Below are 17175 nucleotides of genomic sequence, written 5' to 3'. Positions count from 1 at the left end.
ACCACGTTTAATTCCACATTCCAATTCATACCAGAAATACAGGACATGAGTTCCTCATCAACACATTAAGGACAACAGTAAAACTTGTAAAATACAGAACAAGCTATATTTAAGAGGTGTCTCACAGCTTGACTAATCCTCACAGCAGACAAGGAGAAATTACCTCATGCCATAGACAATTTATTCCCAGATCTCTGTTTCCCGTATTTGGACTCCACCGTGACCCTTATAAACCAGCTTACAGATTTTTTAAAATGAAAAGGACCTTCTAGGTGAAGAAAGTGAGGCTCTGAGAAGTGATGCAATTCACTCAACATCACAGAACTAGCTGACGATACAGCTTGAACTTGTGGGTCTCCGGAGTGAACAGTCACTGTTCCCTCTACTACTTCCAGCTGAGCTTTGCAGCTCCAGAACTTAAGCTCTGTCCTCCCCTGCCAGTCTGTCTCAAGCTTGCCAGCTCTCACACCATCCATGTGCCTGCTCCCTCTACTCCCCTCTCCTCTTCTCTATTCTGTTTCTCTCTTCACTCCAGTTCCACTCCAATATCTTGTCTCATTTTCTTACATGTTCCTGCTCCCTGCTTTCCAGTTAACAAGAGGAGAGGAGTGCACTAAAGCAAGGTTTAATTCTAAATACTAGCATATCTGAGCCTCAGCTCAAAACCCACATATTTATTCAACTGACATCTACTGAGAATTTCTTAGCTACTAGACAATTATGCCTGATCAAGTCCATTTTGAATTCAGAGTTTGATCAAAACAATTTTTCCAACTGTTTTCTAAAAAAATACTTACTTGCAGACGTCTTATATTGTCAACTGCAAGAACTGTCACTTCATTTTCTTGAAACACAACATCTATTTCTTGCTTTAACACTGTAGCAGAGTTCTTACATACTTTCTTTGTCTCCCAGAGCTGATTAAGAGATTTAAAAAAAATACAGTAGGATCACTGCATTCTCTGAAATAATGTAAAGACAGTCTTAAACAGTATACAATCATACTTCACACTCCAAACGCCTATGCTAGAAAATTTTCAATTAGATTCAACAATAAATATTTATTAATTGTATTCTATAGTAAGAAGTAGGGCTTTCCTAGTGGCTCTTCCCTGGTAAGAAGCAGGGCTTCCCTGCATTCAATAGTAAGAAGTACATAAAGAATCCACCTGCCAATGAAGAAGACACAGGTTCGATCCCTGGGTTGCGAAGATCCCCTGGAGGAGGAAATGGCAACCTACTCCAGTATTCTTGCCTGGAAAATCCCATGAACAGAGGAGCCTGGCTGGGCTACAGTCCATGGGGTCACAAAAGAGGCAGATACGAATGAGTGACTAAACAATAGTGCATGCTAAGATGCCTCAGTCACATCCAACCCTTTGTGACGCTAAGGACTATAGCTCACCAGGCTCCTCTGTCCATGGGATAGAGGAGCAATAACACTGGAGTGGACTGCCATTTCCTCCTCCAAGGGATCTTCCTGACCCAGAGACCGAACCCACATCTCTTATGTCTCCTGCATTGGCAGGCAGGTTCTTTACCATTCCGTTCCGTCGCTCAGTCATGTCCGACTCTATGCGACCCCGTGGACTATGGCCTACCAGGCTTCTCCGTCCACGGGATTCTCCAGGCAAGAATACTGGAGTGGGTTACCGTTTCCTTCTCCAGGGGATCTTCCCGACCCAGGGATCGAACCCGGGTCTCCCGCATTGGGGGCAGACGCTTTAACCTCTGAGCCACCAAGGAAGCCCTTTACCATTAGCACCACCTTATTAACAAGAATAGTAAGAAGCAGTTATTATTAAGAGCAATGGGTGCTAGAATCAAAATGCCTTAGTGTGAATTCTAGTTCTACTGAAAATTGTGACTTTGGGCATACTACTTAACCCTGTGCTACTCAAAGATAAGAATCTGCTATTTCTCAAACTTTCTGATAGTAAGATAAGGAGCCTGAACCAGAAAGAAAATCAACTCTATCATTAAACACACTGTTAATAGGATGCTTATGATACAGCTGATTTTTTAAAATAAGACTTTCTTAATGAAGGAAGCAGTGCTGATTTACATTCTGGCTCAAGCTTATTGAGACTTATTATACTGTAAATAGCACTGACTTATAACATTTCTGTGACTGCTTCCTCAGCTGCAAAAAGGACAGTTGTGAGAATCAGCAAATTAACACATTCACAGTACTTTGCCCAATGTCTGGCATACATTAAATACTACACAAACTTTAACTACAATTTGTACAAGAGACTTCATTAGATGCTACTTGGACAGACCAGGGTCTCCGGGCTCAAAGAGCTCAATTTAAAATGTGTGAACAAGTTGGAGGGGTAGTGACACATCAGAGGTGAGGAGGTAAAATTCTTATCAAGGCAGAATTTGATAAGTACCATAAGAAAATGACACAGAGTTAAATGGCACTGAAGGAGAAAAGACAGTCCTCTGAACAGAATACTAGGAAAGGCTTTACCAAAAGCTTGAGGGGACTTGTAGGATTCTTAGTATTTAAACAAGGAGAGATACAGAGAAGTAGGGTATTCCAAATGTAAGAAGCACAGAAGTAGGGAAGTACAGGGTGTCTGGGGAAATGTGAGCAGTCCAGTGTAGGTTACTTAAAGGAATAAATCAGAAGACAGACTGGTATAGAATAGCCTGTTAAGAGAGAATTTGAACAGCAATTTATTTACTCCAAATGGTAGGCAAGGCAGTCACTATCTTTTTGAGCAAAAATGACCCGTCTGCATTGTACATGAGGAAAATGTCTCACAAATAGTATGCAGAAAACCAAGAAAGAAAAGACTTGCAAAGAGATTAATATAAGAAAGACAACAGGTAATGAGTACCGCAAATTGAAATGGAAAAGTAGAAATAAATGATAGAAAATGGAAAGGTAGAATCCATTCAAACCTCATACCTGCCAGAGATGCTCGGAGGGCACAAACAAAACTGTGTGTGCACCAGGACCCAGGGAGAGGAGCAGTGAAAGAATCTGAAAGTACTGGCAAGTAATTGGGTGTGGGAATTTAAGGCAGGGAGTCAAAAGTTATTCTGATGAAATATATTTAAATTAACCAAAGTGCAGTTTTATCATTGGGTTTTTCACCTGGGCCACGGTAACACTCAATGTACATGTACTGAATGAATGTGACTGCTATAGTCCATATACCAGCACTTTTCAAAGGAAAATGTGAATCCAGCAGTTTCTGTTTTACTTCCCCCCAATAGTGCCCATCAATTTCTCAACTGGTAGGAGATTAAGTTTACCATCATTAAATGTTTAAAATGAAAATCTCAATATTTCTCACCCTGATTGTCTGATCATCAGAAGATGTCAAAAATGATGATCCATCAGGAGAAAACATCACACAATGGACCCAACTTAAATGTCCTCTGCAATCAGCTACTTTTAAACCTGAGTCCACACTCCACAACTACAGAATAAACACAACATACATAGGAAATGACACTCATAAGCATTTTGAATATATCAAGAATATTAAAAACAGTAAGAATGATCCAGCAATTCCACCTCTATGAATATAGCCCAAAAATACATTAGCAAAAATACAAAATAACTTCTGTGGATTATTCACTACATCAATTGTTTTTAACAGCAAAATCCCAAATGACCATCAGTAGGAAACTGACTAAATAAATCTCATTAATCACAAAATGGGATAATATGCAACCATTAAAAAAAGTAATGAGAAAACACTCTGACAATGACTAGTCTATGGCATATGTTGCAAAGAATAGTATATACGTTTTTGCAGAAGTGTGTGTGTATATGTATTTATAAATACTATATATATATGAAAACTATACTAAATGAGATGAAAAATAAACATGTGTGTACAGTATTAGACACAGTGTGATATATATAATAGATATATATATATGGCTATATTATACATATAGATATCTGCTTATACATGCAAAAAGAAACATCAGGATGCTAAGACAAAAATGGTTACCTTCAGAAGGTGGGGACCAGAGTGGAAGGGATAGGGATGAAAGTCAGACTTCCTTGAATAAAACTTATTATAAAGCTTTGATTTGGAATCATATAAACATTTTACCTATTTTTAAAAGTCAATCTAAAAAATAACAGGATGAGCAGTAAGTGGCTTTCATATTCTGACTATTCTCCACTGTCATCTAATCTTCATTTCAAATGACTGCAAAACCCTACAACAAATGAATGTACTAACTGTACATGTATACTTGTCTCCTGTTATTCATGCTTGTTACAAATTGTCAATGTCTGTCTCTAGCCTGGCTGCATTTTGTCCTGAGTTTTGCTGCAAATTACTCAAATATATTCCAGTCTAACGAAGTACCATATGTGCCTGAGTTCCTCTCATTACACTCTGAATTACAGACCCTGCTTTATGATTTTAGAACTAGCATGGACAAAACAAGTACTTCATCACGTGCCCAGTGGTTTTCAATCAGTGAGTTCTATAATTACAAATTAGTTACAGGAAATTTTCTCTGCCTTATCTTGAGAGTCCAAGCTGAGACATACAGAGCTAAAGGCCAGAAATGAAAAGGGTTCCACAACTGAAAAATCTCACTTGAAAATCCTTCCTCTCTTCCCTTCTTGCTCTCTCATCATTTCTGTAGTTCACAGCCTCCAAAACCAAGTAAGTGCTTACATTTCAAAAAAGAAAGACAATGCTCCTTGGAGATTTTTTAAGAATAACAGAGGGTAAGGATTTTAGAAGTGATGGAAAGGGCAAAAGAAGAGTTGCTCCTTCACTCCTAATATCCAGGAAGAGGAAACTTCCAATCACACCTACCTTGAGGATCTACAGGTAAGGTGCAAGAGCTCCTAGTAGCTCTGAATCTTTCGATTCAAGGTCTCTGCTGAAGAGAACACAGCCCACAGCACCTACTCCTAACCACTGCTGCAAACAGGACTGGAGCCCATTCACACTCAAGGGGAAGATTCTCACTGGGAAGGTCTTCAGTGTTAGCTGCACTGTTGTACTCAGAATTAGGAGGAACTTACAGAGCTCATCCACTTACTCCCATCTTAATCTGTATCTGCATGCTGAAGGACTACAGTTCAGCCACTCTCCAGCCACAACTTCATGTATTGGGCAAGGTTGAAAAACCCACTAAAAATCACTGGAACAGGCACAGAACACTAAAGAAACGCTTGCCGTAGTCAAGCTTCCTTCGAAGGGAGCCTGTGAACCAAATGAACTTCCCTGTTTTCCAAATAAAGGCCCATACCTATCTTCTTGGGCTGCAAGCACAAGGGCTTCCATTACTTAGTGGTAAGAGTCACTTAAGGAATGAGTAGTAACAAAGCTTGGAAAAACTATCCTTGGAGGAAAAAAAATCAGGAAATTCACTGCTTTTGAAAAAATTAATATTAGTAGCTCATCGGAGTAGAATTCTTCTAGATACAGACACTGGATACAGATACTGAGTACAATAAAATCTATCAGGCTAAGGGCAAAATTATAAATGAAAAATCATTTTATTCATTAGTATTTAGCAATGAAAATCCAATTTAAATTTAAGTTCCATCTTACCTTTCTCAGTGATCTAAGAAATCTGAAATGGACTCACTTCTCATCATCTCTTTTACAGAAGAGGCTATGCCCACATTTAAGAGATGCCATGTTCCTGCTTAGGAAACCAGTGGTCATTCCATTGTTTTCCCCAGACCTTGGCACATACTGACCATTCAGTAAATGCTTAGTGAATGATACTGCCTGTCATTCTCTGTCATATCAAGCCAAGTCTTCAATCACTGCTAAAATACTGAAGCTGTCAATGTGGCTTAATATCCTAAAGCTAGAGGCCATTATGCTATGAAGAAAACACTCTTATGATTTCTCAAGCAAACATTCTCAGCAGTCAATGGTTTAAGCAACCCATTCTTCGTCATTCTTGTACCTCTGGAGACCCAGACTTCACAGAGTAAATTCAACTACTCACCTCCACACAGTACTGGGACAAAGCCACCACTGCCAAATGGTTGTGGGGGGAGAAGTCACAGTACTGAACAGTGCTATGATGGCCCATGTGGATTTCTGCCAACAGGCCACTGGTGTGAATGTCAAAAAGCTGTCAACATAAAACAGAGAGATGTCTATAAAAGTAAGATATTTTAAAATATCTGCTATACCCAAAGTCAAACTAAATTTATTTCCAAAAGAATACCCTCTCGTTTCAAACATAGAGTACAAGTCCTAAAGAAAAACAACTACTACTAATTGACATAATTAAGTCATAAAAAAATATAAATTAATATATAGTTTTTAAATACTGCTTATCTTGAAATCTGTTTCCTATAAAGAAAACTTATCACAGATGATCTCTCAAGCAAGCTTAGGGAGAAATAAAACCTTTGTGAATATACAAATGGACTAGCCAAATTAATATACAGAACAGTTCTTCCTAATGCTTGTTTATTCAAACGGGAAAACGCATGCTCATAAATGAAGATGATCAAAATAATACAGAGCAGAGGCTTGCTAAAATGAAATAGTTCAATCATTTCTATTTCTTTTCAGAGCCCAAATTACTCCATTATCAGTCATTTTCCCATTTTTGAACCAAAAAAAAAAGCTATTCAAATTTGAGTAATTTAAACTTCATTTCAATTTCTGAAAGATTTTTAAATGCTGAATGTGATGCTAGTGGGTAAAGAACCCATCTGCCAATGCAGGAGAAACATGGTTCGATCCTTAGGTCGGGAAGGTCCCCCAGAGGAGGGCATGGCTGCCCACTCCAGTATTCTTGCCTGAAGAATTCCATGGACAGAGGAGCCTGGTGGCTCCTTAGGGTCGCAAAGAGTTGGACACAACTGAAGTGACTTAGCACGCATGCACACATACTATTCCAAAGTTTTTGCCAAATGATAAAAATATTTATACCAATATACCGTATAATGATTTAAGACCAAGGCACAGTCTTCAGGAAAGAAAAAAAGAATTTCCAGTGGGAGCCATGAAAATGTTTTGTGAATGCACAGCCCTGTGAATATACACAGGTGGAAAGTAGCACAGCATCAGGGGCCAACAATAAAGGACAGGTACTCATACTTAAAAATGCTTCCCATGACAGGCTATTCTTAAGAATTAGTGGCTGATAGAGGGGTGGGATAGGGAGGGAGGTTCAGCAAGGAGGGGATATATGTATTCCCTATGGCTGATTCATGTTGAGGTTTGACAGAAAACAACAAAATTCTGTAATGCGATTATCCTTCATTAAAAAATAAATAAATTTAAAAAAAAGAATTAGTGGCTGAGAGCGATAAAGGAAACTTTTCAAGTACAGAATAGGCAGTTGTCCCAATTATTGGGTAACAGAAAAGACGTAATAACAGGAGTGGGTTAATAACACAAAAGAGTTGAAAAGAAAGACAGGAAAATAGAGAGACCAAAGGTGAGAAACTGGAATCTACGTGTGGTTAACGATGATCTTAGGGTAGCTTTGTTTTACCACAATAAAATACAGAGCTGGCCGACAGATTTTTAAAACAGGAAAGCATTTCACGCAATATAAAATTATTTTCCTGTTTCACTAGAACAGATATTTTTAAATGTTCAAATTTTACTCAACACCATCAGTCATTAGGCAAATGCAAACCAAACTATAATGAATGTGGTGCCACTTTACACCTAATATGACAGTTATAATTTTTTTAGAATGGAAAAAAGCAAGTGTTAGCAAGTATGTGAAGAAATTGGAATCCTTGTACACTACTAGTAGGAACAGGAAATGATACAGCCACTATGGAAAAGTCTGGTGGCTCACCAAAAGCCCAGAATTAAATTACCATACGACCCAGAAATTCCACTCCTAGACATATATACAGAAGAACTGAAAGCAGGGGCTCACACACATACTTGTACACCAGTGTTCTTGTGGCATTATTCACAATAAACAAAAGGTGAAAACAACCCAAAAATAAATAAATGGATAAATATGGCATATCCATATAAACTATTCAGTCATAAAAAGAAATGAAGTTCTAACACATGCTACAACATGAATGAACCCTGAAATGTTACGCTAAATGAAATGAGCCAGACACAAAAAGACCGATATAGTATGACTCCACTTATATGAAATATCTAGAAAAGGTAACTTCATAGTTTAGAGGTTACCAGGGGCTGAAGAGGACATTACTACTTATTGGTTACAGTGCTTCTGTTTAATGAAAAAGTTTTGGAAAAATGGTGATAGATGCACATACAACATCGTGAATATAATGAATGCCACTGAATTGTGTATTTTAAAATAGCTAAAATGGCAAATTTTATAAATCTTCACATCTTGTAAATGCAGGTTTCCTTTCTGTGTTTATAGACTTTAACAAACTTAAGACAAAAGGATATATTTCTCTTTGGTTTCCTGCTAAAGGGGTAAAAACCTATAAGCAACCAAGATCCAAGGGTCATAACTACTGGATCAATAATATAAATGGTCCCTCCGTTAGTTTTTATACAACTATATGTATGCTTCAATTGTGTTCCTTAAAACTGGAATCGCTTGGGTGGGAGAAATAGGGAGAGGTTGACAAAAGGATACAAACTTTTAGTTATAAATAAGGTCTGTGGATCTAATGTATAACATGGTGACTATAGGTGATATTGCACTGTAAAAGAAAGTAAAACGTAAACACCTTAAAGGGAGGGAGGGAGGAAGAAAATCAGACAAATATGTAAGGTGACAATATGTTAATTAGCTCAATGAGAGTAATCCCTTCACGATGTATGTTGTTGTTTAGTCGCTAAGTAACACCCAACTCTTCTGTGACCCTAAGGACTGTATCCTACCAGGCTCATCTATCTGTGGGATTTTTCCGGGCAAGAATACTACAGCACGTTGCCATTTCTTTCTCCAGGGTATCTTCCCAACCCAGGGGTTGAACCTGGGTCTCTCGGGTCTGCTGCATTGGCAGATTCTTTACCACTGAGCCACCAGGGAAGCTCTCACAATGTATACATACATCAAAATATCATGTTATATGCACTTTAAATATTTTACAATTTTGTCAATCATACCTCAATAAAGCTGAAAATAAAATAAAATTTTAATCTAAGATCGCTCATTAAGTTTTTAAAATTACCATCAGAATGTAATGGCACTGGGCCCTAACTCAGAAGACCTAGCTCTCCAAACCACAGTGTAACTTTGGACACATTACTACCATAGGGCTACTTCAATGTGCTATGTCCTTTGGGTAGTTATATCAAGAGAAATTCTATAAGAGAGCACTCTGAATACAAATGTAAACTGTTACAAGAACTGAAAAAAGAAGGCATTTCCTAGGCATTTACCTTCTTTTGCATATCTTCCTCATTTACTTCACAGAAATTTCACAAACTTCAGTTGTTGATACGTACTTCTGTCAGCCACCAAATCATAAAATTTTAAGGGTAAGAAAGTACTCTGAAAGTCACCTAAACCAATGTATTTCAAATTGAGGGGGGAAGCGGGGTGAGTGATGCAGCCATCAGTCCATCTATGCTTCAGATCAATTTGAGATAAACTGGTTGTAAACAACATAAATTGTTTCTTTATTGTAGGACTTCTAGAGGCCATAAATATTATATGTTAGTATACACTAAAGGGGGGAAAGTACTTCTAATAGGGAAAGCAATACATAACATTTCCAAACCTGTTTGACCATGGAGACCTTTTCTCACAAGGCCTATGGACACTCCCTGAAGCATAATTCTAAGAACTACAGGAGATTAGGGCATCTGCCCCAAAAACGTTCAGCTATACTTTATGTCCGGAGAAGGCAATGGCAAGCCACTCCAGTACTCTTGCCTAGAAAATCCCATGGATGGAGGAGCCTGGTAGGCTTCAGTCCATGGGGTCGCTACAAGTCAGACATGACTGAGCGACTTCACTTTCACTTTTCACTTTCACACATTGGAGAAGGAAATGGCAACCCACTCCAGTGTTCTTGCCTGGAGAATCCCAGGGACGGGGGAGCCTGGTGGGCTTCCGTCTGTGGGGTCACACAGAGTCGGACACGACTGAAGTGACTTAGCAGCATACTTTATGTCAATAAACAGTGTAACATGCAACAATCAATAGGTGCTGCAACTTTCTTTAAATCAGACTAAATTTGGCTTTTTAAAATACCAGTACTTACAAAGACTTTATTTTTCGCGGCCACCATTATCTTAGCACCATCAGCAGACCACGAGCAGCATTTCACTATCACTTCCAGATCCTCCTGAGGCTCCTCTGAATTCAGGAAGAACTGCTTCACATTAATGCTTTTCCTCTCGTTTGCAGATTTCACATCCCAAAGCTTCAAATTTCAAAAATAAAAAAATATTTAAGTTTGTTTTGATCTCAAGTTACACCTCTAGAATTCCACCTGAATTCAATGTCACATAAAATAGTCAAGTTCACTTAATGAATTATTTTTCATTATGCATAACTTTTTATAAGGCTTTTAAATTAAGTATTCCAGCTTCATTCATCACCTTCCTAAAAAGAGAAAAAAAAATTAAAAGCACTGCCCAAAAAAGAATGTAAAACTATATAAAATGTTAAAAGAGCCTTGCATGGTGTGGAGGAGGCTAAAGATTAGGCGTTGACAGCAAGGATGAGTGTAGAAGAAAGAAGGAAGGTGTGACTCACGACTTGCCACTGCTGCCCTCTGCTGTGCCAGGCATGAGGTGTGCCTCACAGTCTACTGTATGCACAGCATGGACGCTACACACAGGACCCAGTCCAAGCTGAGCTACAATCTAGCAGAGCATCCACAGATAAAAGGAAGTCCCTGAAAATACAAAACAAAGCTATGCTGAAAGGAAGCAGTCTTGTGCACTTGGTGGGGCTAAAGGGGTCTCTAAAATAACTGGATCCTGAGGAGTGGGAGACAAAAGACCAAACCTCACTTACTAGCAAAGCCACCTGAGCAGCCTGAAAAACAAAGGCCTTCAAAAAAGATCTATCTTGGACTTTCCTGGTGGTCCACTGGTTAACAATCTACCTTCCAATGCAGGGGACACAGGTTCAATCCCTGGTCTGGAAAGTTCCACATGCTGTGGAGCAACTAAGCCTGTCCACAAATATTGAGCCTGTGCTCTAGAGCCCACAAGTCACAACTACTGAAGCCCAAGTGCCCTAGATCCTGTGATCCAGCAACAATAGCAGCCACTCCAATGAGAAGCCCACACACCACAAAAAAGAGTAGCCCCCACTCTCCGCAACTAGAGAAAGCCTCTGTACAGCAACGAAGACCTGACGCAGCCAAAAAAGTTAATTTTAACTACTTTTTAATCCAACTTCACTCCCCTTGGCCTTGTGCAGTGTCCCAGCTTCACAGAATGATAATGGCTGCCATACACAGACTGAGGGTTGGTCGAGGACAAGGATTTAAAACAAAACAAACAAACAAAAAAGCTGCTTCTCAGGCTTCAACTAAGCTTCTAAAGCACAGCTCCAAGAGTAAAACCAGATTTGACTGGCCAGATACAAGCTTCCCCAATGACTCAGTGGGTAAAGAATCTGCCTACACTGCAAAAGACAGAGTAGATAAGTTTGATCCCTGGATCAGGAAAATTCCCTGGAGAAGGCAATCGCAACCCACTCCAGTATTCTTGCCTGGGAAATCCCATAGACAGAGGAGTCTGGTAGGCTACAGTCCATGGGGTCACAAAGAGTCAGACACAGCCAAGTGACTAAGCACACACAAGTTTAAATCTCTCAAGTTTAAAGATTATATACACTGGAAATACAGCCAAACCCAAAACCTTTCCCCATGCAATAACTTCGGATAAACTGGATGAACCAAAAGAGACTTCGGAAGTACTGTTAGCCCTTCTTGACACTAAAGAGAGAAAATCTAAACTCCAGTGCCAGAAGCTTCAGTCACATCAGTCAGATTATATGAGAAATCACATGGTTTCCCTCTTAACACAAAAAACAAAAGCAATCACTGCCTTGATTTAAAGAAGAAAAAGAAAACTAACACAACCCAATCTCACTACATCTTTTGCAAGTGGGCTTGACTTTAGCTCCTATCCAAGGAGTGATGAAATTCCACATGCCGAGGGACCAAATAAACACCTGAATTTCATTCTGAGCTAGTCACTGCCCTGTATCCAGGGCCCACAGTGCACCCTGGCCCTTGTGTGGTTTAATATGACAATTTTTAAATAAAACTCACATTTTGAAACAGTTTATCATCGGGGCCTGAAAAACACATGTTTATCAACATGATACACTATAAAACACTTAGATGATTACAGTGCCATTTGGAACAAGAAATAATTTTACAGTTCTCCATCATCTTAGAAAATAAAAGCTTTACAAGACATTGACCTTGAAATGCTGTTATCCAGCATAATTTTGCAGGACGTCTGCTTACTGCACAACACTGTATCAGTGCAAACCAGCCAACGACACTGGCTTAACAGCTCTGTGGGAAAGCTGCCACAAACACAGCAGTTCTCACCCAGGGTGCAGTAATGTCTGTCCCCCTGCTGCTAGCGCTCTGTGCTCCACAATCACATTTGATACTCACCAACGAAATCAGAATCCTGTCCCTGAAGACTTTTAAACTGTTTTCCTTTTGAGTTTCGAGAAGTCTTAATTCAATCTGAAGGGACACGGTAAAGGTTTATCATCTTGCTCACATGATGTGAGTCACTTTGAGATTATATAAATGAATCGGATACAGACACTACTCTCAAGGAGTTTAGAGGCCAGTAAAGGAGGTAAGACAAGCACATAAATGACTAATGGGACTTTCCTGGCGGTCCAGTGGTTTAACCTTCCAATACAGGGGGTATGGATACAACCCCTGGTTGGGGAGCTAAGACCTATCTGCCCTGGGGCCAAAAAAGGAAAACATAAAACAGAAGCAATACTGTAACAAATTCAATGAAGACTTTTAAAAAACATGCTCCCCTTTAAAAAAATAAAATCACAAGATATGTCAGATGAGTCATTTGAAAGGGAAACACACAACACAGTGGAAATGCTTTACCAAACCTGTGGGCATGAGGAAACACTTTTTACCTCCTCACTCTCCTGCCTGAAGATCAGCCTCTTTACACCAACTTAAAGAAAGAAAATGAAGTCGCTCAGTCGTGTCTGACTCTGCAACCCCATGGACTGCAGCCTAACGGATTTCTCTGTCCATGGGATTTTCCAGGCAAGAATACTGGAGTGCGTTGTCATTTCCTTCTTCAGGAGATCTTCCCAACCCAGGGATTGAACCCAGGTCGCCCACATTGTAGGCAGACGCTTTACCGACTGAGCCACCACGGACTACACCAACTTAAGACGGACACAATTTCCGTACCAAAATGATACCCAGGAGTTTAGGCTAAGGGGCCAGCATAAGTGAAGGTACAAATTGGGGAAGCAGAGATAATAAAAAGGGAGAACAGGGCAGTGTGGAAGCAGCAGCAAGGGTCTCCATGCTCCCGCACAGAACCTTGCCTGCTCTGAGCCCCCTGACACGTACTTTTACCATCTTCATGGTTTGTCTATGACTTGGTTTTCTCCTCACTAGATCCTGAACAACTTAAGGCCAGGAAATGTACTTTTTCTCAAAAGTGTTTAAAAACCAAACATCTAGTACAGAATCTGCCACATAATAAGTACTTAATAAATAATCAGTAAATACATTTTAAGAGAAAAGACAGATTATTCCCAAGTTTCAAGCAAGGTGAGAAGAGACAATAGTGTTAGTGAAACAAAACAGGGTTCTGCAGATAGAATACATATATTCACCTCCATACCCTCCCAAAACCCACATGAAACAGGAGTAAAGAGAATTTTTCTCTCTAGGCATATTTTGAATACTCTCTTATAAAATTAAACATTATCTGAAAACATTAAAAAAAGAATGGGTACACTTTAAAAATATGATAGCAGAAATTTAAAACAAAATAGGAGACGAAAATAAAGCTAAATAAATTTTTCAAGAAGTAGGACAAATGGATGAGGGGAGAAAAATAAGAAAACATCCCAGACAGACAGACATTCTAGAAAAAGAAACTAGATGAGAATAAATCAAATGATTAAAGAAAACCTCCAGAACTGAAGGACATGAATTTCCAGATTGAAAGAGGCTACCAAGTGCCAAGAACAATAAACAAAGTCAAACCCACACCAAGGCATATTGTCATGAAAGTTCTAAAAAGAGAAACACTGGGAATTTTATAAAGATCTTAAAAGTTTCGAGACCAGCAAAATAGATCACATATGAATCAGAATGTCTTCACACATCTCAAGAGAAACTTTGGGAGTTCAAAGACAAGGGAACAATGTCTCCAAAATTCTAAGAAAAAAATTATTTCCTTTTATATGCAATCAAAAATATCAATTAAATATGAAGCTAGCATAAAGGCACTTTTAGACAGATATGGTCTCAAAAATTTCCTCTCAGATTCTTTCTTAGAAAGTTAGGGGAGATTTTCCACCACGCTGAGAATAAACCAATGAATTCAGGAAATGAGGATTTCAACTCAAGAGAAAAGCAGGAGGATCCCAGGATGGTAGTAAAGGGAGATCCCAGGATGGCAGCTGAACACGGCATAAACAGTATCACCAGTCACAATGGAATAAGACGGAAGCCTCCAAGAAAGTTATTTCTAAGAAAATGTCAAATCAAAAAACTGAATTATTTAAGAGCAACTTAGACAAGGGATAGCTTGAAGACGGATAAGTGATATGCACATTTAAAAAAATAAGCAAATGAAAACACAAAATGACACTGTTAACTGTGTAATACATTTAATCCCAAAGAGAACAAAGTATTGTATGAGAAAGGAGGGGGGAAATATTGTCATATACTACATGGCCCAAATGTGGTCAGGATGATGTAAATCCTGAATACTGATCTAATCAAAACCATGAAAACATACAGGAACCATTAAAAAGTCAGTCAGTTTGGGGAAGAAAAAATGAAGAGTTCAGTTTGGAGCACAGTGAGTTTGAGGTACAGTGCATTATCTAAGTGACAGCAAATGAGCAGACAATTAAAAATGCAGGTAAGAGAAACGAGCACGTAAGAGAAACGAGGGCTGGACAGAACACATGTGAAACACACTCACATGAGAGGAGATAAAGCCATGAGACTGGCTGACATGGAACAGGAAAAAGGTGATGGAGGTGGTAGTCAAGACTAGATGCTTGCGGAACGGTCATATTTTAATGAGAAGGAAAAAGTTAAAGGGGTAAGAGAGACAGGCTTCCCTGGTGGCTCTGATGGTAAAGGATCCGCCTGCAATGCAGGAGACCTGGCTTTGATCCCCAGGTTGAGAAGATCCCCTGGAGGAGGACATAGCAACCCACTCCAGTATTCTTGCTGGAGAATCCACATGGACAGAGAAGCCCGGTGGGCTACAGTCCACAGGGTCACAAAGACTCGGACACACCTGAGCGACTAAGCACAGCACAGCAAGAAAGACAGGAGAAGAAAGAAGAAAACACTGATGTCAAATGACGAGTTTCAAAAAGGAAACACAGATGGTCAACAGGAGTGTGACAACAAGGGAAAGAATAAAAATTGGATGAAGAAAAATACTGGATCCCACACTCATCCAAAGGGCATTAGAGTTTACATCAAAAAGAATGAAAATGAAATAAAACTGGATTTTACTCTTCAAGGGAATATGTAGAAGACAGAACCAGGCTGAAAAAGGGTTAAGCAGTGAACGAGTAGACAGGAAATGGAGGCAAGTGTAGGTGATTTAAAGGTCTAGTCAGAAAGAAAAACTGAATGTTTCAGAGAATAACACAATCAAGGAAGAATCAAAGGGTTTTCACTTTTTTGGTTTTATAATGCTTAGGAAGGCCCAAGAACATCTGTAAACTGTGGAAAGGGGTTCACAAGAAAAGAAAAACTGAAAATGCAATACAGAAATAACCAATGGGGCAAGGTGTCAGAGGAAGAAGGAAAAAAGAAACAGTAGGCACAAGCAGAGGACTTCCTGAGCATGGAGATGAGAGAAAAGAAGTGCAGTAGAGCATTTTACTTCCCAGGTGGCACTAGAGGTAAAGAACCCTCCTGCCAATGCAGAAGACATAAGAGACACAGGTTCAATCCCTGGGTTGGGGAAGATTCCCTGAAGGAGGGCATGGCACTCCAACCCACTCCAGTAGTTTTGCCTGGAGATTCCCATGGACAGAGGAGCCTGGCAGGCTATGGTCCACAGGGTCACAAAGAGTCAGACACAACTGAAGCATCTTAGCGTGTAGCATGTAGAGTCTTTTATGGCAATTTCTGAGGGAGCTCATGACGGGTAGCTTTTGGGTGGTGTCAACCTTCTGAATAGGTATGAGGTAAAGTTATCTCCATAGAACGAAGAAAGCAATATAGTGACAGGGTTGGGGGCTTAAGAACAACAAGAAAGATTTGGAACAGGCACTATGGTGAATTCAATTCAGGGAACAAACCATTACTTGACAGCAAAAAAGGCCTAGTTGAATTCTGTAAATTGAAATTATTTAACAGATAAATGGCCTGGTTTCACAACTTTCTTCAACATTAAGCAACCTAAAAATAATTGAATCTTCCCAGAACTTAGAATTAGCAATGGAGATAAAAGGAGAACCTGCCTTGAGATATAAAATGCTTTCTGAAGTCATTCTCTAAGTAAAAATCAAAAACTTATAGGACTGAAAAAATCTTTCAGAAAAGCGTTGCCTTCACCAGACCTCTGAAAAACCTCCTCTGACATGGATCATCCCAAAGACACATATATTTGGTATTTACAGAGAACATGTCACAGAGGCCAAATCCATTTACCTGAATATTCTAAGAATGTTCCCAACATCTACTAAATGCTAGAAAACTCTATAAAGTAACGTTCTATCCAGAAAATCCCTAGATGCCCTGAAGTAATCTATACAAAAATGAGATAGCCTCAGTCAACAAAGAGAGGTTAAAGACTCAACCAAAGGATGAGCATCAAGAGAGTTTAGCTTGCTGTAACTTAAAAGTCACCTAGCAGCATTAACAAATTTCTAGAGACTCTAACAAGCAAAACAGAGCCTGGTGGGTTCAAGTATTTCCCTGGAAGAGGTACATGCCAAGAAAATTTACTGAGCACATGTTTTGAGTACAACTGTGTACAATGAACTTTAGAGAGTTATAACAAGATGACAAGGTCTCTGCAGGTCATAAACCTATATTTAACCTTATCAAAGAAACAG

The 17175-nt window shown here is 39.3% G+C and overlaps 1 protein-coding gene across 5 annotated transcripts in view; it reads right to left on the bottom strand.

Annotated features, from left to right (window-relative positions):
* The window catches only part of APAF1 (apoptotic peptidase activating factor 1), an 86146-nt gene that overhangs the window by 26354 nt on the left and 42617 nt on the right, over nucleotides 1-17175 (bottom strand). For 4 of the 5 annotated variants that reach the window (XM_055394602.2, XM_055394600.2, XM_088837131.1 and 1 more), the window contains 4 exons: nucleotides 10142-10303; nucleotides 5962-6090; nucleotides 3312-3437; nucleotides 798-917 (listed from right to left, as the gene is read on the bottom strand). In XM_055394602.2, coding sequence (XP_055250577.2) covers nucleotides 798-917; nucleotides 3312-3437; nucleotides 5962-6090; nucleotides 10142-10303 — 537 coding nt within the window. The remainder of the gene's footprint in view (nucleotides 1-797; nucleotides 918-3311; nucleotides 3438-5961; nucleotides 6091-10141; nucleotides 10304-17175) is intronic. The other variant, XM_055394601.2, reaches the window with a different exon arrangement.

The sequence above is a fragment of the Moschus berezovskii genome, chromosome 6 (genome assembly GCF_049115385.1).
Source record: "Moschus berezovskii isolate FMDL1 chromosome 6, NW_MosBer_1.0, whole genome shotgun sequence".
Lineage (NCBI taxonomy): Eukaryota > Metazoa > Chordata > Mammalia > Artiodactyla > Moschidae > Moschus > Moschus berezovskii.
The sequence above is the reverse complement of the archived record's forward strand: the minus strand, read 5'-3'. Positions and strand labels throughout refer to the sequence as shown.